General features: G+C 44.8%; 1 protein-coding gene across 1 annotated transcript in view; it reads right to left on the bottom strand.

Annotated features, from left to right (window-relative positions):
* The window catches only part of NUP210 (nucleoporin 210), a 118,483-nt gene extending 108,258 nt beyond the window's left edge, over positions 1-10,225 (bottom strand). The window contains exon 1 of the mRNA XM_048858458.2: positions 9,720-10,225. Coding sequence (XP_048714415.2) covers positions 9,720-9,892 — 173 coding nt within the window. The 5' untranslated portion in view covers positions 9,893-10,225. The remainder of the gene's footprint in view (positions 1-9,719) is intronic.
* Positions 10,226-14,267: the final 4,042 nt, after the last annotated feature.

The raw sequence follows: 14,267 nt of genomic DNA, 5'->3' as shown, positions 1-14,267 counted from the left end.
GCTTGTGGGGGGGGGGGGGGACGGGGGGGGGGGGGGACGACGACACGACCTGGATTTGTGCTGGAAATGGCCCAACTTGATTATCATACACATTGTAAGGAGAGTGATCACTTTAGATAAGCTATTACCAGCAGGAGAGTGGGGTGGGGGGAGAGAAAACGTTTTGTAGTGGTAAACACCCATTTTTTCATGCTTTGTGTGTATAAAAAGATCTTCTATACTTTCCACAGTATGCATCTGATGAAGTGAGTTGTAGCTCACGAAAGCTTATGCTCAAATAAATTGGTTAGTCTCTAAGGTGCCACAAGTACTCCTTTTCTTTTTGCAAATACAGACTAACACGGCTGCTACTCTGAAACCTTTTTGAATGTTATCATTCTTGACGTCTGATTTGTGTCCATTTACTCTTTCACATAGAGACTGTCTAGTTTGACCAATGTACATGGCAGAGGTGCACGGCTGGCACATGATGGCATATATCACATTGGTAGATATGCAGGTGAACAAGCCTCTGATAGTGTGGCTGATGTGATTAGGCCCTATGCCTCTCACAGTTTGTATGGTAACTTCCAACTTGTGTGTGTGTGTGTGTGTGTATATATATATATATATATATATATATATATATATATATATAAAAACACACATGTATCTTACTATATGTTCCATTCAATGCATCCAATGAAGTGAGCTGTAGCTCATGAAAGCTTATGCTCTAATACATCTGTTCGTCTCTAAGGTGCCACAAGTACTCCTGTTCCTTTTTCTTGAAAAGATTAACCCCAAATGCTTAAAAGACAGATGACAAATAAAAAAAGCCAAATCGTGTATATTTGGGGTTTTAATGCTTGGGAATACTGTACTAGGAGCATTAATAAGGTGTTCTTCAAAAAAAGAGAGCCACTGATGGTGATAAGACAACATCGAAACACCAATTTACATAGGGTTGATATGAAAGACTATATTTAACTTTGAACAATTAACCAATAAATCTACTTAGATTTGCAATTTAGGATTCCTGCACTGAATGGTCAACATTTATACCCTCAATGGAGTGCGGTTCAAAGAACAGATTTTAATCTAACTTTCTATCTTGAATTTTTCATACAGAAAGCATCACGTACAGCTATATAGCACAGTTAAACAACTAAATGCATCCGATGAAGTGAGCTGTAGCTCACGAAAGCTTATGCTCAAATAAATTTGTTTGTCTCTAAGGTGCCACAAGTACTCCTTTTCTTTTTGCAAATACAGACTAACACAGCTGCTACTCTGAAACCAGTTAAACAACTGTGTAGTGGGTGGATTCTGCATGTAACAGTGATGTCTTCTAAGAGAGCTGCTACAAGCTATCAAACCATGTGTCAGAGGTCAAAGTTTGGAATGTCTCTCATGTGACAGCAGTATCCTTTCAGGCTAAGATTAAAAATAATTTTGTACATATTGACCCTGTTCTGAAATTCTTTATAATTACGTGCAAAGGAGAATTGACTCAGTACAGTAAATGTGTGTATTAACATCTAGACAACTCGTTTTGCAATTGTGTTAATCACTTCTATGTATCAAAGTACCTCACATTAAATAATAGAAAAAGTAGGATAAATAATTAAACTACATTAATGTAGTCAAACTAGAAAATATAGCGTTAGGTCTACTCAGTTGTCCTACCAGGATCTTCAAAGATGTAAACGAAAGTAAAAGTTATAAAGTCTATACTTCACCCAAAGTAATCCCCCAGCTAGAACATGACATATAGGGGCAGAGGCCAACTGATCAGAAGTGTCAGAACTCCCACCATCCTCAGTTACTCAATATTCAATTTAATGTTAAATAGCCCTTAACTTATTACTGAAAACAAACATTTCTTTGAAATTCCTGACATACCTAAAACAAACTTTCATTTTGAAAACTAAGGCCCAAATCCTATCAACAATGATGTGTGTGTTTAATTTTGACTCAGTGGAACTTGTGCATGTAAATAAAGTTATGCATGTGCATAACTGTCAGCAGATCCAGGATCAAAGAGAGAACCATGAAAGGAGGAGCCTATTTCAGGGGTTCTCAAACATTTTCACAGCATGGACTAAAATATGTTTGAGAGATTTTCTCATGCACCATCTCCCCTCCCATTCACATTACATTGCTGGGGCAACCATAGCAATTGTTTATGTAGACAGATAACATAACCAACTATATAAAATATTTTGATAGTCTTTTAATCAAATTTAGCAGCCAGAAGTAAGGACAGTTAACATGTTACCAAACCACATTCCCAAACAGACAATTAGCATGGACCTCAGTTTGACAGCTACTGGTTTAGAGTTCATCCTAGAAAGGGTTCATTCCCTCCCCGGCCCCATTTTTTTAAAATCAGACTATGAACAGGTCTTCATTCGTACTACACTGTAAAACTTCTGCAGTTTATTAGTGTATCATTGGACCTTTTCCAATTTCTATCATCAAACAACATGTAAAATTACACAAGAAAAAAAACCATGCAGATGTTTACAACAGACTGAATGTTTACCAACAGATAAAAGGAGCAGGCTCCTCAGGAACTAAGAAAAAAAAAAATCTCCCCAAATCTGCAGCAAAATTCTTGAGCGTGTCACAGGCCAATGGCAAGACATTGGAATGAGAGCTCAGAAAGAACACTACAGAGAGGAGAATAGAGAAGATGGGGAAGGAATGAATAAGAAAAGAAACAGGTAGATGCTTTAATCTAATGGTATTTATTCTACCACAGATGTGCCAGAAATTGAGACTTAAATCAGTCCCCCCCACTCCCTGGACAGGAAGTGCTACAGAAGTAGAGCTTGCAATCATTATGAGCAGGGGAGGAAAGCAGAATGCATTATGTCCTCTCTCCCATGTCCCGTTTCCTAGACCAGTAATGAGCTCTGAAGGAATCAATATCCAGAACTCATCTGTCAGAAGTAAAGGCCTCCTCACCTCAGGAGATCTGAAGGAGTGCAAAGAGAAATCCCAGGGAACTTTACAAGCACAAGAAAAAAGTAACTAGACAAGACTTCTCACACTCCCTCACCATCACAGAAGAGACCCATTTCTCATAACCTAGTTAATCATCTAGGTTGCATTCCTAGCCTATGCTAAGCTATGAAGACTCTCTCCTCAGGCCCTACGCTACCAGCACTCTCAGCTATCTTTGACACATCACTGACTTCCTGAGGAAACTACAATCCATCTGTGATCTTCCAGAAAACACCATCCTCGCCCCTATGGATGCAGAAGCCCTCTACACCAACATTCCACACAAAGATGGAATACAAGCCGCCAGGAACTGTATCCCCGATAATGTCACGGCAAACCTGGTGGCTAAACTTTGTGACTTTGTCCTCACCCACAACTATTGCACATTTGGGGATAATGTATACCTTCAAGTCAGCAGCACTACAATGGGTACCCGCATGGCGCCACAGTATGCCAACATTTTTATGGCTGACTTAAAACAACACTTCCTCAGCTCTGATCCCCTAACGCCCCTACTCTACTTGCGCTACGTTGACAACAGCTTCATCATCTGGACCCATGAACAAGAAGCCCTTGAGGAATTCCACCATGATTTCAACAATTTCCATCCCACCATCAACCGCAGCCTGGACCAGTCCACACAAGAGATCCACTTCCTGGACACTATGGTGCTAATAAGCAATGGTCACATAAACACCACCCTATACCGGAAACCTACTGACTGCTATACTTACCTAAATGCCTCCCACTTTCATCCAGACCACACCACACGATCCATTGTCTACAGCCAAGCTCTACGATACAACCACATTTGCTCCAACCCCTCAGACAGAGACAAACACCTATAGGATCTCTATCAAGCATTCTTACAACTACAATACCCACCTGCTGAAGTGAAAAAAACAGATTGACAGAGTGTAGCGGGGTGAGCACCCGCTCCAGCCCTGAGGGAGTTGGAAAAACCCTGCAGAGGGCTAGGGCTGGGGAAGGGAGCAAAACCCCAGCTGATTGGGGCAAGTGGTGGCAGCTGGAGGCCATGCCCCAGTCAGGGCCCAGCTGGCTCTATAAAGTTTGAGCCAGCAGTTCCAGTAGAGACTCTCTCTAGCTTGGGGAGAGAGGGACCTGGCTACAAGGGCTGAGAAAGTACCTAGATTGGGAGCAGGGCTGGGGAAGGCCAAGGGAGCCGGGGAGCTCGGGCCTAGGAAAGCCCCAGGCTGCAGACCTGGGAAGGCCTATTAGGTACAGGGGTTGCAGGGGCAGCCACGGGTAGGCAGAGGCAGCAGGTCCAAACCCCTTTGCCTGTGATGAGGGCCTTATACTGCAGTCTTCCACAAGAAGCAGGAACTAGTTGGTGACTGGCAGTAGCCTAAGACTGAGGCAAGATGGAGATAGTGGGTGGGGGTTCACCTGGGAGGGGGAGACCCAGAACTGTGGGGGTACTGCCAGGGGGTAGCACCCAAAACAAGTGCACCAGGAGGGACACGGGGGCCAGGGGCGGTGAGACACCGGCCTGAAGGAGGCGCTCCAGAGGCTGGACGCTAATTCCTCGAGATGACCAGCAGGCGGTGCTGCCAGGTGAGTCTGCGCCCCATGACAGAGAGCCAGAAGACACCTACTACAGGACAGGCCCAACAAAGAAAGTAACAGAACGCCACTAGCCATCACCTTCAGCACCCAACTAAAACCTCTCCAGCACATCAAAGATCTACAACCTATCCTGAAGGACGATCCCCCACTCTCTCAGATCTTGGGAGACAGGCCAGTCCTTGCTTACAGACAGCCCCCCCAACCTGAAGCAAATACTCACCAGCAACCACACACCACACAACAGAACCACTAACCCAGGAACCTATCCTTGCAACAAAGCCCGTTGCCAACTGTGTCCACATATCTATTCAGAGGACACCATCATAGGGCCTAATCACATCAGCCACACTATCAGAGGCTCATTCATCTGCACATCTACCAATGTGATTATGCCAACATGTGCCAGCAATGCCCCTCTGCCATGTACTACTGGCCAAACTGGATAGTCTCTACGCAAAATAAATGGATACAAATCAGACGTCAAGAATTATAACATTCAAAAACCAGTCGGAGAACACTTCAACCTCCCATGACACTCAATTACAGACCTAAAAGTCGCAATTATTCAACAAAAAATCTTCAAAAACAGACTCCAACGAGAAACAGCAGAACTGGAATTAATCTGCAAACTAGACACCATTAAATTAGGCTTGAATAAAGACTGGGAGTGGATGAGTCATTACACTAACTAAAAACTATTTCCCCACGCTAATTTTCCCCCTACTATTAATCACACCTTCTTGTCAACTGTTTGAAATGGGCCATCCTGATTATCACTACAAATGTTGTTTTTTTTTCCTCCTGCTGATAATATCCCACCTTAACCAACTAGTCTCGTTAAGAGTTGGTATGGCAACCCCCATTTTTTCATTCTCTCTCTCTCTCTAGAGAAAGAGAGAATCTTCCTATTGTATTTTCCACTGCATGCATCTGATGAAGTGGGCTTTAGCCCATGAAAGCTTATGCTCAAATAAATTTGTTAATCTCTAAGGTGCCACAAGTACTCCTCGTTCTTTCTGTTGATAGACTAACACGGCTACCACTCTGTAGCCTATGCAAGTTTCTTCTCTTCTAGAAAGAGGAGAAATTCAAATGCCACCCTTATCTGCTTGCTGTATCTTCGCAGAGTAGAAATGATGAAAATGATAGCAATGCCCTAAATATTTATACTGTTACCTCTGATATGTGGTAGCACTGCTCCACGTTACACAGTCTCAATCCTCTCTTCAGACATATGTGCCTGTATCTTGTAATTCTGATACTTTGTTTTTTCTTGCATATGCAACTCCAACCAGCATATTTATGGAAAGGTTTGGGCGGAAGCAAAGGGGGAGTTAAACATAAGAACTGCCAGACTGGATCAGACCCCAGGTCCATCCAGTCCAGTTTTCTGTCTCTGACAATGGGCAGAACCACTTGTTTCAGAGGAGAACCTAGTAATAAGCAGATGTGCAACAGTCTGCCCTCATATTAGGTCTCCTTCTAACGCATTCTAGTTAAAGACTGGCTTTTTGGCAGGTGGTTGTGAGACGGGAAAGAAAGATTAATCAATGCAATTTACTTAACATTTTCAGTTTTGCTAAATCATCTTCATCACTTATATTCAGCCCCTCACAGAGAGCTGCTACTTCCTCCAAAAGGTTTTATGGATATACACAGACGGTCACCCACATCCTGCCTGTTGCTCTGCAAGAGAGAAGTTAAGATAGATTTATATCACGAAAGCTGAAAAAGAGGGCACACCGTAGTAAGTCTAAATTGATGCCAGATCTTGGGCCTTTCTCCTTCAAATAATAATAAAACCTAGCTCTAATACAGTGCTTTTCATTAGATGCTCTCAAAGTGCCTTACAAAATGAGGTCAGCATCATTAACTCCCATTTCCAGCTGGGGAAACTGAGGCACAGAGCAGTGACATGACTTGCCCAGGGTCATCCAGAATGCCAGTGGCAGAGCTGGGAACAGAACCCAGGTTTTGCTGAGTCCAAGCCAGTGTCCTATACACTAGGCCATACTGCCTAAGGCTGCACTTCCACTGTGATCAATATCTGATTCACACATCTCTTAGTTAATGTTAACTACCACTGCAAGCTTTTAATCATGCAGAATAGAGAAACTGACATTCTGAATGGATGTCTGGTACAAAGAAAGTTTGTCATTATTTTTTCCTATGAACTAATCAATACGAGAGAGAGAGAGAGAGAGAGAATGTTCACTACTATTTTTCACACATTTACTAGGAATAATGAAGATATATTGCCTAGACAAACCGAGTACCACTGTGACGCATCTGTGACAGGGATGTAAATATCGTTTTAAAAGTTAACCGTTTAAACTATTAAAATTATATCGTTTAACTGGTTAACTGATTAAAGGGAGAGGGGCAGGGACTAGGGCAGCGGGTTGGGCTGGCCCAGGGCTGCTCCGGCTGGCGAGGCTAGGGGTTAACGGTTAGGGTGGGTTAACGGTAAAACTAATGCTTACCGGTTAACCATAAAACTAATGCTTACCGGTTAACCGTTGAATATTTTACATCCCTAATTTGTGACTTTTTTTTTCTTTTAATGAGCCAAACTGACTGGTAAAATGATTCTGTATAGTCTCCAGCCACCTTTAAAAAAATATGATAAGAAATATCTGTAGAATAAATTTGCAATCACTAAACAGCTCCATAGCAAACTATTGTTTTCATTTAAAAACTGTTGTACCTTATAACTTGCTTCCTCTTTTCTTTCTACACATGCAGTTTAGGATTAAAATAAACTTTTGATGCAACTCTGATTACTGTTCTTCCTGGGTGGGGGAGGAGCGGGACTCAAACTTGTAAGTAGCCATATTAAAGGTTTTTGATCAGCCTCTCAAATATTTAATGTCAAGGCAAATATACAAGTACATAAAAGTGTCAGTGATAGGTTAAGTTCATTGATACAAAGGAAAAATATATTCCACTGGGACGAGTTTTAATGGTTTTCAACCACAAATTTAACAACTAAAATCTGCTACAAACATGTAAGTAGCGCAAGTGCAGATGTAATCAAGAAGACTTGGAATATCAACATTTCTTTAGCTGGACACCTCACATTCACTGCTACTGCAAATCAGAGATGTGTTACTTAAACGTTGTTTAGCATGAAGATATTAGCACCATCATGAAACACTTATGGCTCTGAATCTACAAGCACTTGCATGTACAGTATGTGTTCCTTTACTCAGCAAGCAGTCCCACTGAGTTAAACATGTCCAACCTATCATCTAACCTCTGTGTTGCTTCACGTGAACAAGCAGGCTTCCCAACGTAGAAATGTCTATTCCACGCCCATGCAGTGTTTGATTATATCCTGTACCCTTACTCTGACATCTTGACCAGAGGCCAGTACAATTATTCACACTGGGGCATCTTTTACCTTTTACAACAACCTGACAGAGTGTTCCTCTTTGATCCAGTCTCTCCTGAGGCTACATGCTTAGCATATTGTCTAAATCAGCCATGACAGTGAGGTATTGCCTAATTTTTACATTTTTGGACGGAGGGATTGAGAAAGGGGTTAGCTGTTACATCTCATGCTTTGTTTCTGGCATAATCCCCAATGAAGAAACACTAGGGGTGAATCTGACTAAGTATCTGGACAGACATCTAAGCATTTAGCTCCTCCTTTACTACCATGCCCACATATAGGTTGGTGATATGTTCAAAGCCACTTCACATGCAGAGTGTGAGTATATATTTCTCTGTACCTAAAAATTCCTCATCCAGCCCAATATGCAAATACTTTCCTGGCTTTTTTTCTTGCCCAGCATTCAGCATCTAGATCCACAAAGCTATTTAAACTCCTAACTTCCTCTGTGGATCTGGTGCTAGGCGGGTGTGGAATTTTTCATGCAGAGGGTAGAAAATAATGAGATTTGTTTTTCAAACTATGTAGGATCAGGCCTTTATGGATTTTCCCTCTCATATTTCTTTACACTGCAAAAGCAGGTGAGCGTCCAGTGTTTGCAGGATGAGAGAATGGCTGGTGTTCCCACAATACCTAGCGTATGTGCTATCCTTGGATGAGCTAGCCAATGCATATATTGGATTCCCACTATTATGTGATAAAGTGCCAAGTTAAAATATGAATATCATAGAATATCAGGGTTGGAAGGGATCTCAGGAGGTCATCTAGTCCAACCCCCTGCTCAAAGCAGGGCCAATCCCCAGTTTTTGCCCCAGATCCCTAAATGGCCCCCTCAAGGATTGAACTCACAACCCTGGGTTTCGCAGGCCAATGCTCAACCCACTGAGCTATCCCTCCCCCCAATATAATTAATACATGCTTTTTTTAAAAAAAATAGGTATCCTTCACAGCAAAGGCTGCTGAACACCTTCAAATCACCAGAAAAAGTCACTACAGGTTGCTTTGCCAGCATACCTGAGGTTCCTTTTCCATATGAAAATGTCAATGGGTCCATCAAAGGGTGCATACAAGCAAGCCCCTTTCTCAGTTCTTCCCCCATCCTGCATTGCACCCACTTATTTTTTATTGCACCCCGTGCCCCTCACGCCCATTTACTACACTGTAAGAGAGAGAGGCCTTGCCTGCAACAGGCTCTCTCAGCCCTTCTCCCACCTATACGGGGCACCTAAGCAGCGCGGTCTGGGCCCAGTGCAAACACGCGTGGCACAGAGCTGCAGAGCTGGTGTGTACCCTCTCGGGGCCCAGCAGTGCAAGGAGCTGATATTTCACACCACGCTCAGCCCCAGGCCAGCCTTCCCAGGGACCCGCCCGCTCCTATCAGCCCCAGCAGCATGCAGGGCTCAGATCTCACCCGCCCTGGGCGTGCTGCAGCGCCAGGTGCACGGACGCTCTCGGGCCCAGGCTCCCAGCCGCTGCCTTGCAGGCTCGGCTGCTCTCAGGGGCGTGAATGGCTGCAGAGCTCGGCCGCACCCCCTGGGGAGAGCGCGCGGACGCCTCCCCCGGGGGTGCCCGGCCAGAGCCAGGCGGGCGGCTGCAGACAAAGGGACGAGGCCGCAAGCTGCCAGGGCGCCCAGCCCCACGTGCTGCTCCGGGCTGGCTCTTGAGGGGCCGCCCGCGCCACACCTGCGCCACGGGCAGCCCCCGAGCAGAGGAGCGCCCGGGCGGGCTGCCCCCTGCGCTCACTCACCAGCGGTAGCAGCCCTCGCTGGCTTCCAGGGTGAAGTTGATCCTGGTGCTCCGGGCGAAGGGCAGCAGCACTTTGGGGATGTTCAGCTTGGAGGCCACGGAGAAGGGCGGCGGCGGCAGCAGCAGGAGAAGCAGCAGCAGCGCCCGGGGCGAAGGGGCAGCGAGCTGGGCCATTCTCCCTGCCCGCGCCCGGGGGACTGGGGAGGGCTGCAGGTAGGGAGGGGGGTCAGGCGGGATGCGGGGCCCCCAGCCGGGGAAAGGTCTCCGGCTAGAAAGTGGCCTAGCCGTGGCCAAAACGCTTGTTGTCAGGCGGCGCGTGTGTGGGGCAGGGGATGAGCCCAGCTGCACCGGGACCAAGAGGCACCGGGGTGGCCGCGGCGCGCGCTGGAGGCTCCGAACCTTTCGCCAGAATCACAATCACCCGCCTTGTGCTGCTATTCGAGGGACGTCAGCGGCCGGGGAAGGGGAAACCGGGCCCGAGGCGGTGGGGCGGGGCCGTGTGCCTCGGAGGCGGGCGCTCAGCCGCAGGCGGGGAGAGCAGCCGCAAGTGCTGCTGCAAAAAGCGAATGTCACATGGCAGCTGCTGGCGACCCATTACCCCCGGCAGCAGCAGGCAGTTTTTGTTTCACTTTCAGGTGGTCCTGGAGCGTAGGCGCTTGGGTCTCTCCAGCCTTGAAGGCTGGCTGTGGCAACCCATCCCAGTAAGGGATGAAAGGAAATCTAAGGGCAGCCTAAATTAGGAGTCGGACAGGTGTCCCTGGGTTTTTGCATAATAATTGTGGTGTGTGGCGCTGTGCCACTTTCGTGGGGGAAGCTCAGGAACGGAGCATCTGGTTTTTTTTACAAAGGCGGTGAGCACCTGCAGCTCTGGTTGACTTCACTTGGAGTTCTAAGTGCCCAGAAGTCTTCGAAATCAGGCCCAAAGTGACTTGCTCAGGGTCACCAAACGGATGGGAGCAGAGCCCAGGTTTCCTGATGTAGTTTGGTCCATGCTACCTTCCCTCTTAATAATAATTTCATTTGTAGATCTCAAAGCATTTTACAAACGTTGATTAAGCCTCCAAACTCACCCATCCTTGTGTCCTCTGCGGCAGAATAATCTCATAAAGCTATTTACTGTGAACACAACACACACAGTCATTCATATCCCATTTTGCCACACTGCACATCGGGATTTTTTTTCACATTTAGCCATATCTATCACACTGTTAGTCTACACATCTATGTCGATTCATGTTTATATTTAGTAGAATTAGTCCTTTGGCACTCATTATGGCCTTTAGGAAACACCTTGCACTGAGTCAGTGGGAAAAGAGGAATTATCACTACCCAAATATGGGCCATTAGATATCTCAATTTAGAGAAGCAATTTTTCTGCAAAAGACATTCCAGAAGGGAAGACTAAGGTAGGAATGTGATATATCACAATTTTACTGGTGGGGAAATTGAAGCAGAGAGAAATTTAAATTATTTACTAATGTCCTAGTGAGTCAGCAGCAGAACATTAAGGAACCCAGAAGTCCTGCTTTCCCTACCTTGTTCCGACTGCCCAAACATTAAATAATATAGGGTTATTTTTCCATGTTTCTATAATTTAACAAACAAAAGTTATATTTTGTGACAGTTAAGGTTGTGTCAGGACACACCACATCCAAAAACCTTAAAAGCATGTAAATAAAGCAGTGATTCTCAAACTTTTTTTACTGGTGACCCCTTTCACATAGCAAACCTCTGAGTGTGACCCCCCACCCCATCAATTGAAATGCTTTTTAATATATTTAAAACCATTATAAATGCTGGAGGCAAGGCAGAGTTTGGAGTGGAGGCTGACAATTCGTGACCCCCCCCATGTAAGAACCTTCCGATCCCTGGATGGGTCCTGACCCCCAGTTTGAGAACCCCTGAAATAAAGGAAAAGATGTGCATTCCTCTCAGACTTCATGTTGCATATACCACTACACCACTGGCTACTTTGCCAGTGCTCCATGAGGCTTTTGGTTTTATTGCCAACAGATACACAAGAGCAAATATGTAGCCCAGCTTCATCCAACATTTTACTCTAGTGCAAAACCTTAATGGTAACTTCAGCTGTGTTAAGGCAAAATAACTTGCCAGTTGTGTATGTATCTCTGAATCAGCACATGAGGAACAACAATGTAGCAGGTAATGACTGCCCATTCTGGAAGATGATGATTGCAAGATCTGTTTCCCATAACATGTTTAAGATATTTAGGTCAAACTGTTGGCTCAGAAAACTTGCTGACATATTTGAAGCTCTATCTGAAGCCCAGGCTGTGCTAGTGAGGATATTCCCGTTCAATAGTATGTGTGGAGAGTACATTTTTTTCCAGAACTATTGAATAGTATCCTTTTAGCTTAAAATATGTCCATAGCTGTATCAAAGGTAGCTGCAGTTCCTACTACAGACTGGCAAAGGTTTAATCTCATCATTGGCCACATTCATGCCTGGTGTAACTCCACTGATTTCAGTGTAATTACACCAAGGGAGAATTTGTCATAAAAAGGGGGCTTGCCAATCTGGAGAAGAGGATTCAGCCAGAGTGAGGCTTGTTGAGACCAAAATAGAGTGGAATTCATCATGCCAGCAGCCTGCTTCCAAAGATTATGGGTGCTCTGCATGAAGCTAGTTGATAATGACATTCATTGCATATTCAGACAACATTTTCTCAAATCCTTTCACCTCCAATAAAGCCTCAGCATCCAGATTTGAAATATAACTGCTAAATATCTGAATATGAAGCCAGTGCAATTCAGTGAATAAATTATGGCACCTTAGAGACTAACCAATTTATTTGAGCATAAGCTTTCGTGAGCTACAGCTCACTTCATCGGATGCATACTGTGGAAACTGCAGAAGACATTATATACACAGAGACCATGAAACAATACCTCCTCCCACCCCACTCTCCTGCTGGTAATAGCTTATCTAAAGTGATCACTCTCCTTACATTTACTCAAGAAACTTCCTGAAAAAGCACAAGATCAAATCCGCACAGACACACCCTGACCACACCACACGATCCATCATCTACAGCCAAGCTCTGCGATACAACCGCATTTGCTCCAACCCCTCAGACAGAGACAAACACCTGTAAGATCTCTATCAAGCATTCTTACAACTACAATACCCACCTGCGGAAGTGAAGAAATAGATTGATAGAGCCAGAAGAGTTCCCAGAAGTCACCTACTACAGGACAGGCCTAACAAAGAAAATAACAGAACGCCACTAGCCGTCACCTTCAGCCCCCAACTAAAACCCCTCCAACGCATTATTAAGGATCTACAACCTATCCTGAAGGATGACCAAACACTCTCACAAATCCTGGGAGACAGGCCAGTCCTTGCCTACAGACACCCCCCCAACCTGAAGCAAATACTCACCAACAACCACATACCACACAACAGAACCACTAACCCAGGAACCTATCCTTGCAACAAAGCCCGTTGCCAACTGTGCCCACATATCTATTCAGAGGACACCATCACAGGGCCTAATAACATCAGCCACACTATCAGAGGCTCGTTCACCTGCACATCCACCAATGTGATATATGCCATCATGTGCCAGCAATGCCCCTCTGCCATCTACATTGGTCAAACTGGACAGTCTACGCAAAAGAATAAATGGACACAAATCAGATGTCAAGAATTATAACATTCATAAACCAGTCGGAGAACACTTCAATCTCTGGTCACGCAATTACAGACATGAAGGTCGCTATCTTACAACAAAAAAACTTCAAATCCAGACTCCAGCGAGAAACTGCTGAATTGAAATTCATTTGCAAATTGGATACTATTAATTTAGGCTTAAATAGAGACTGGGAGTGGCTAAGTCATTATGCAAGGTAGCCTATTTCCCCTTGTTTTTTCCTACCCCCCACCCCCGACATTCTGGTTAAACTTGGATTTATGCTGGAAATGGCCCACCTTGATTATCATACACATTGTAAGGAGAGTGGTCAGTTTGGATGAGCTATTGCCAGCAGGAGAGTGAGTTTGTGTGGGGGAGGGGGGTGAGAAAACCTGGATTTGTGCTGGAAATGGCCCACCTTGATTTTCATACACATTGTAAGGAGAGTGGTCACTTTGGATAAGCTATTACCAGCAGGAGAGTGAGTTTGTGTGTGTGGTTTTTGGAAGGCAGGGGGTGAGAAAACCTGGATTTGTGCTGGAAATGGCCCACCTTGATTATCATACACATTATAAGGAGAGTGATCACTTTAGATAAGCTATTACCAGCAGGAGAGTGGGGTGGGAGGAGGTATTGTTTCATGGTCTCTGTGTAGATAATGTCTTCTGCAGTTTCCACAGTATGCATCCGATGAAGTGAGCTGTAGCTCACGAAAGCTTATGCTCAAATAAATTGGTTAGTCTCTAAGGTGCCACAAGTACTCCTTTTCTTTTTGCGAATACAGACTAACACGGCTGTTACTCTGAAACCTGAATAAATTATGTTTTCCAACAGGCGGCTTGTTTTGCTTCATTCCAGAGGAGAGCTCCAGGAGGAATTCTGCCTCTGGAATT

This window comes from Caretta caretta, chromosome 7, assembly GCF_965140235.1.
Source record: "Caretta caretta isolate rCarCar2 chromosome 7, rCarCar1.hap1, whole genome shotgun sequence".
Lineage (NCBI taxonomy): Eukaryota > Metazoa > Chordata > Testudines > Cheloniidae > Caretta > Caretta caretta.
This window is presented reverse-complemented; position numbering and strand designations above follow the sequence as displayed.